Below are 8,109 nucleotides of genomic sequence, written 5' to 3'. Positions count from 1 at the left end.
AAGATTCGTTAACACTTGTTTATATTTTGTTATGATCGATACAGAAATATAGACTTTTAACTTGTTTTTATATTTAAATAGGTTGATTTTTGCTTATATTGGAACTAGTTTATTTAGGACAGACAATGTTTGAAACGTTATTTTGTAAGTTTTCTCTATATATTGATTTGGTTGTTAACCCTCTGCCCGCTCGAGCTGTCCGCAAACGACGTCGAGACACCTTGCCGTACTTTGACAAATAAAAACATAACAGTTGTACTTATTCTATGCTACATAAGTATACATTAAGCTAACAAAATTATAATGCGGAAGACGGTATGTAGATGGCGCCACTTCTAACAATTTTTGACTCAAATAAATAAAGTAGTTGAATCAAATGTTTAGTAAATAATCCGTCTTCCGCGTTTTAAACCTTATTGCTAATGTCTCAAGGTTAATTTTGGATATCTATCGCTTAGCTGTATTAACTACATTCTTCGCACTTAGCGTTTTTGTGATTGTTCGTGATGTTTGTTAGGTGGTTTGTACAAAGAATTTCCCTTAATTGTCATTCGATATGCGAATAAATACTGTTTGCTAATTATTTTGTTATATTTCGATCAATCGAAATAAAATTACAAAATATACACTTTCGTAATAAAAAAATGAGATTTTAATGCAATATAAAGACATGAAAACATCTATTTTGCGATTAACTCAAAATATAAAGACAGTGAAGGTATATGGTTGTTTTTTAGATAAGCGAGTGTCTGCTTGTTACGGAGTTCGCGTGGAGTGACACGCAGTAAGTCATGTAGAGCATTTTCGACTCTAAACTTTACAGTATAAAGTTGGTTTTCGATTCATAATAGGCTAATTTGAAATCAGTAATAAGCGTGCAATTTAATACATTTTCATGATTTTGTAGTGTTGTTAATTTAGTCTTTTTCGTATATATTTAATTAAATATAAAGTTATTTGTCGAGATTTTGAGATTTACGTATATGTTAATGTTCATAATTTGATCGAAAACACTGTGGGTAGTTTAAATTTTACTCTGTACTAACATATTTTGGATTTACTTATATACTAGCTGTTCCCGTGCGGCTTCACCCGCATGAAATTATAAAAACTTTATTTTATTGTTTACATTTGTCAAATTATTAATAGCAAATGTCAAAATGACATAACATGATGACAACCTTGCTTCCTTGATGTTGGCAGCAACTTATGGTCTCTTTCACACATTAGGGTTTTTATCCAAAAGATTTACCTCCTATGTTTAATGGCGTTAAAGCCTAAAGCGTAACGCAAGTGTAGGGTCTCTCATTAAAGAACTATTCAAAAGTATGCTGTGACTGCTGACATCTTAGGCAACAAAGAAGTGTGTGTTTACGCTTTATTATATTAGTATAGCTATAGATAGAAAAGATTCATGGAATAAAAACCATTCTCAACATGACAGTAGACAAAACCGTCAATACTCATTTAGTGACAATATGAGACACTAACATTATGCCACACGACATTCTACCTGATGTCTATACAGTGAAGGTTTGAATTAAGTCACGGTGTTGGCTGCTCAGCTATTCGCATACGCTCTTCGCTAATACACAGATAAAAATATTTTTCCCTGTTTTACAATAAAAAAATAGTCATGTGTGATTATTGTGTTTATTATGAAATATGGAGTGAAAGCATTCATTTCTAACTTACAAATAAAAAAAATATATATAGTAACAGTTACCGTTTAGTAGTTATTTGTGTAGCACAATGAATGTTTTCTTAGCTGATGTATTTAATACGGTATATTGCTCTGAGTTTACAGAACTTTACGAATATTGTCCCAATTATAACAATTTATAGTATGAAGGAATCTTAATTCTTCATAATAGTTTAATTTCTAAAAAAATTCTCTTGTCTATAGCTTATTTAAATGTGTTTTAGAACTTTTCAAAGATGTTTCGACAATGTTCGTGTCTGTTGCGACGAGTGTTGGAAATGTATATAATTCGAGCGACATTAATATACTATGGACTGTGTTTTTATGTCAAATATAAGCAAATGTACATTTTTATATATTGTTTTATTCCTACGTACCGATTACTTCGTGGTAAAACATAGTTCGATATTTAAAAAAAAACTATCTTGTCTATAGTTTGATATTTTATGTGAAAAATATAATTGTAAAAATACTTGATGCTATATTTATAACAAACTGTTAAAATATTATATTCAACTAAAAGTACACATAACACTATATAACGGTGGGTTTGCACTGAAATTCTACAACAATATGCAGTTCAATTGTTTTTATTTGAATTATAAGGTCAGTGTAGACCCACTGTGCTGTAAGAGCCAGTGGTAGCAGACGCTAAGGTCAGTCCAGCTTCAATTCGCTTCGCCTTTTTATATGTTTATTTTTCCATATTATATTTATTTGCGACGCTTTCTCACTATATTTATTTCGGTTATATTGTATTTGCTTTTGATATTATAGCTTGACGTGTTAACATGGAATTAGTGTTTTAATTTAGTATACAAGTCGCAAATTTAGGTTACGTTTGTTTTTCAGTTTGCAGCGACAGCGAGAAATCTGACTGCGAAGATTCTGCGCCTCTCCTCAACAATAACACTGTTACAACTTAATACGTTTTTGCAATGTCTACACACCTGTGTTCTGTTACTTTAATAAAGATAATACAACATAATCGAGTTTATTTTATTTACCGATATTAAACCATGAGTTTTTATGTACGGGCCTTGGGTTCGAATCCCGCCATGTACTAATGCGAATTTCGAGACTCATATGTATATAATTTACCCAACGTTCTCACGGGGAAGGAAAACATTCAAAGACATGTCCAAGTCAACCAACCCGCACTGAGCCAGCGGGATTCATATAAATCACCTATAATTGGGTTGTCATTGACAATAAGTAAAACTGTTAACCAAAACATTTGAATGTTAACCTTGCAACAATAATTTGGACCTGATAAACACAAAAAAAAACACACGAATGTAACTAGATACATTTAAAAAAGCTAGCTATAAACATTAGTGATGTCTCCTTAAATAAAAAAAAACTACCAGCTTATAGTCAATTATGATACGCACAACGATTAAACATCAGTCCACACTAACATCCGATGGCGACACCACTATCGCAATCTTGTGTAAATAAATCGTACAGTTAAATCCTTCGCTAAAGTTTTTGTATTGTGCCATGAACAACAGGAGACTGAGACGTGACAGCTACCAAGACATCGCCGGCGCAGGTATCTATTCTATCACTAATATACCTCTAATTTGATTTTAACACACGTTCCCTTATCAGTTTGTTTACAACATGGCTGTTATCACGCTCCGTCGTGAATGAGTACATTTATCGTGTATATGACATGTTAGCACTACTGCAACACTTGGTACAAAGAAATGGTAACGAATTATTAAATTACAACAAAATTATTGTTTAAAATGATTCTATTTATTTTAAATCACTTAATTTCTGTTTATCCTCCGTTAGAGAAATGGGCAAAGTGTCGAGTTAATTTGTTCATGACAGAACTAGCGCATGTTTCCCGCGACATCGCGCGGATAAAAAGAAGACTATATCCTATACTTATACAAAATTTCATCCAGATCTATACAACAGTTTTGCAGATACGAGGTAACATCCATCCATCCAAACTTTCGCATTACTAAGATCAATATTACACGTCTTCCCTAAAGGGCCTCTGTGGATGTTAGATGATGTTACCACATACCAATTATACCCTATTCAAAATATGATTTTTAATTGTCTTATTATCAGAAACGAGTTTAAGGTTTAAAATTACGACCCTGACCTTTTCGAAAATTAGGTATCATTTTGTTAAATTGGTTTGTAAACGGTCAGCATTCTATATTAGATAAGGAACCATCAACACACAGCTGGTGTTACTGAATAAGTGAACCAAATCGATCACAATTTCGCCTAGAATTTTACGTAAAATAGAAGTTTTGTTATACCTAATTTTCAACCAGAATCACGTTCTGTTGTAAGTATGCTTCGGTTATCGATTTATCTCCAGAGATAACTATTTAGGACTTTCAGTAGAGCCATGGCAAATAACGGCCGAAAAGTCGTGTATCTCAAAGTATCTTGTGGGAAGTAAAGACGACGATGAATCTAAACTTATTACTATAGCTGCCTGCATTATACAAAACAAAGCTAGAATAAAAATTATCCATCCACGCAGTAGAGCCTCCTGTAAATCTAGAGACCGGATCGAATTCGGAAAGGGGCCGGCCGCCACTGTGCTAATGGCATTTTCTACGAAAAACTTATTTACTTAAAATAAAAGCAATGTTACTAAAACGTTATATTAGTGTAAATATACTAAATATCGTTATGTCTACAACCTTTGAACTCGTTTACAAGCTTATTTGTTTTTATTTTAAGTATTAGATTATAGCGTTGCGTTAAGTACAACTTTAATGGTTATTTCCAGATATCGAGTTATCAAATATCAACCACCCAGAACAGCGGATATTGGACACTCAGCGCGGCTATGGACTACGCTACCTTTGGTATCGCGCGAGGAAATGGCGGAGAATGGGTAAGTACATGTTCAATATAAAATAATAATATCAACCTTATTTGAATATTTTAAAATATTGAGATTAAAACGTCGTGTTATTTATATTCCGATCGTTCGCCAACGAGCGTAAGTACATGTGTTGGGCTTATGACTGAAAGTTATTCAGTTTTCAAATAGATTTTAATTTCTTAAGCTTATTAAAACAACAAAACGAAATGTACGTGGAACCTATCCCATATCATATAACAAAGTACCTATGAAGTTTCTTGAAAAAAAGAAGGCCGACTTCAAAAGACACGGCGTACCTATCTACTGTTATTTTTAAAACCTTTCATTAAAATCATCAATCAAAAGTAGCGAATTCTTTGTATTGTCCGCAGCGATTTCATTACGTCTACCATCATAAATAAAACGACTGCGCCCAGCCACGCTAGCCGGCTAAGCAACATCGTGCCATATAAATAGGATAGAAAAGAAAATACATAAGTGAAAACGTTTCACGTTTCATTAAATAAATTAGTCATAATATTCCCATAGACATGGACGTAAATAATTATGGTATTGTTATGATCCCATGATATTTTCTAAAATGTTTGTGTTTAGAATTGGTTATGGTACAATTTTACTATATTGAAGTAGCGTTGTCCATGGGTGAGGTATAAGACACAAACACGCCAGGTCTGTAAGCTGTCGTGTGCGTGTCTGTACCCGCAGGGTATGGCCCATCGCCTGGTGCTCGGCGCTCGACACGCAACCTCCACGGTTAATATTAACACCACTCCGGGTTATTACACTTGACCTACACAACCTTTTACGTGCTATCGTATCCTATATTTAGAAAATGGGTTTTTTTATATTTTAATGTCATTTAAAAGCACTTTTTATACATAATAACTTAAACTAACCCATCTGCGTTTATCAGATTATACTAAGCTGAGTTTTTTTTGTATAAATAAGTGAAATAACTTTAATGGCAGTAATTTAAGTTTTTTGTCCATAAAAACCACACCTCTGGAACTCACGACATGAAATTTGCCTAATAGGCTTTTATGATTAACTGTAGGAATATGATTTGGGTGTGTGTGATGAGTCATACAGACATGTGTATTTTCATCATAAACACAGTTATTTAAAAACTCAAGTTGTCATATAACTGTATGGAGCCTCGATTAGAACTCAATATAACTATAAAAAAATCTGAAAGTAGATGTATCATCAGTATAAGTGACATCAGTTGTTTTTTTAAAATTTGAATACTGCGAAACAGAATTTGTTCTACAAAAATCATGTGCGAAAAAAAACAAACTCTGTTTACGAAATTGGATTTGCTACACAAAGCGGGGACAAAAAAAGCGACTTTGTGGTATGTTTGGCTTTTATAATTTTTGAAACCATGTTATTGTAAAAAGGACCTTATCTTTTACGTATAGGTTGCATTTTACAGCAATGAACACAGTAACGGTTGCTGAAACGAATCCCGTATTCGGTGTAAGTTCGCAGCCGCGTGTTCTATAAAAAACATAATTGGTGAATGTATGCTCGCTATAATTGGCTTAAAAATGTTACTATGCGTTTAACAAGATTTATTTTATTACGTATTTGTTCATATGGTAAATCAATAACTAATGCGTATATTATTTATGGCACTAGGTCATATGAGATCAGTAAGCGCTACTAGAGCCCTGGGCGAGATTCTATAAGCAGGAGGCGTCAGAGGGTTATGTGAAACTGAGTAATTCACAGATCTGTGGCACTTCTTTTAGTCTATCTCCCTGGAATTTATTTGAACTTTAAATAACACAACAGTTACTCTCGTTCATTTCAATCGTCGTAACCATTTAACTATTCAGCTTAGAGCAGAACATGACAGTATGTAATCCTGTCGTTACTATTACTGCTTTCTCGTGTGCTGCATACATTATCATAGTGTGTTTAAGCCAACTATATCTTTATTTACGCTACATAAACAGTTTATGTTATCCATCTCTGATATCGCAGAGCCGGCCGCTGGCGCGATGCCAGCGACGCTCACAGCTCGCGTCGTTTTCTTAAACTTCACCGCTAAAGTTTTGTTTTAAAATAAAATTAGTAAACTTTATAGAGAATTAGGAGAGTTTATTATTCATTAATTTTCATGTATGTTCCTCTTTTTAGTTTAGTTTCTGATATATAAAATTGCTTCATTAAATAATAGTAAAGCCTTGAAGCTTCACTCATTCAATATTTATTGACGCATCGATCAGTAGCTTGTTAAAGCTAAGTTGATTGCTTCATCCTTAAAATAAACTGCAGTCGACTTTTACTTATTAGTATAGACAATCGATTGCATTTATTCCTGTCCCGAATTGTAGTACTTAGATTTACTGCTTCACTAAATATTATGTTTGCGAATCTTTTAAAGTAAACCACACCGAAGTATTTGTACAAAGGCATAACCTCGCGTTTATTGAATGACGATATAAAGGTAGAGGGTGAGACCGGAAGTGGGTGCGGTCGGCTCGCTTCCTGCGGCTGCCGAAATGTCGGAGGTCTTCCGCTAGACGTCGCCACTTTGCCAGTCACTGTGAATTACAGGTGTGTTACTTTATTGCCACGACAAAGAATGAGCCAGGAATATTGTAAACTATTAATTTATTCTTGGTGAATTCAAGAAACAATTTGTCTGTTACTGAAATTAATTAAAATATAAGAGTAGCTTAGAATCGATTAGATATCTATAAGCATTTGCTCCTGACTAGGTCTGTGCAGACTTGGAAATAATCTAGAAATAAATATAGCCTATATTAATCAGTGATTTTTAGCAGTCCAGTACTTTCGTAGCCTGCAAACAGTCAAATATTTCCTTTTTATAATATCAGCATAAATTATTAAAAGCGTTATAACCAAAACTGGTTAAAAGTTCCAAGTGACAATCAATCATTACCGTCATAGTTTATGGTGGCTATATAAATAAATTGTTACAGCTTTTCCAGAACGTAACATCGCAAATACTTACGTCCATTGTCTTGCAGCAGCGCCTTATTTTTTTCAAATGTCAGTAAATATCGAGGGCGTCGCCGCGACGAGGCTTTTAATGGCAATGTATCTGGAAATGTCAGTCGATACTTTCGCAGAAATCCCCACATAAACACAAAATGGTTGCCGTAAAAGTCTACATCTATTTAACTTACGGAGAAAGGCAAATTTTTCTTCGTATTTCCCTTATTAAATAGAGTTTCCGCTAAAAAATTACATAACCTATTAAAGAAAGATATAATAGTAATTTTAGCGTCACATTAGTATAGAAGGGCAGATTTGTCATCGCTGTGGCTTTTTCACGTTGATAAAAGTAAATGAGGACAGTTCCTTGTTCTCACAGCACATGGCCGCTGTATAAATAGAACTATTATACATTATTATTTGTAGTAAGTGTTTTATGACTTCTCATAAACTAATTTAGAAACGAGGTGACGCGTGTCAAGACATCGGCCGTTGCTGCTTTTAACGAGCTCTGACGTGCGTTACCCAACTAAATAGGTCTTCTGCGACAACACAAGAAGTTTACTCT

General features: G+C 33.8%; 1 protein-coding gene across 1 annotated transcript in view; it reads left to right on the top strand.

The window, feature by feature from the left end:
- The window catches only part of LOC106104946 (cholinephosphotransferase 1), a 17,059-nt gene extending 12,032 nt beyond the window's left edge, over nt 1-5,027 (top strand). The window contains exons 8-9 of the mRNA XM_013285139.1: nt 4,473-4,580; nt 4,943-5,027. Coding sequence (XP_013140593.1) covers nt 4,473-4,580; nt 4,943-5,027 — 193 coding nt within the window. The remainder of the gene's footprint in view (nt 1-4,472; nt 4,581-4,942) is intronic.
- The last annotated feature ends 3,082 nt before the right edge of the window (nt 5,028-8,109 follow it).

This window comes from Papilio polytes, unplaced genomic scaffold, assembly GCF_000836215.1.
Source record: "Papilio polytes unplaced genomic scaffold, Ppol_1.0 DF823288.1, whole genome shotgun sequence".
In the NCBI taxonomy this organism is placed as follows: domain Eukaryota; kingdom Metazoa; phylum Arthropoda; class Insecta; order Lepidoptera; family Papilionidae; genus Papilio; species Papilio polytes.
This window is presented reverse-complemented; position numbering and strand designations above follow the sequence as displayed.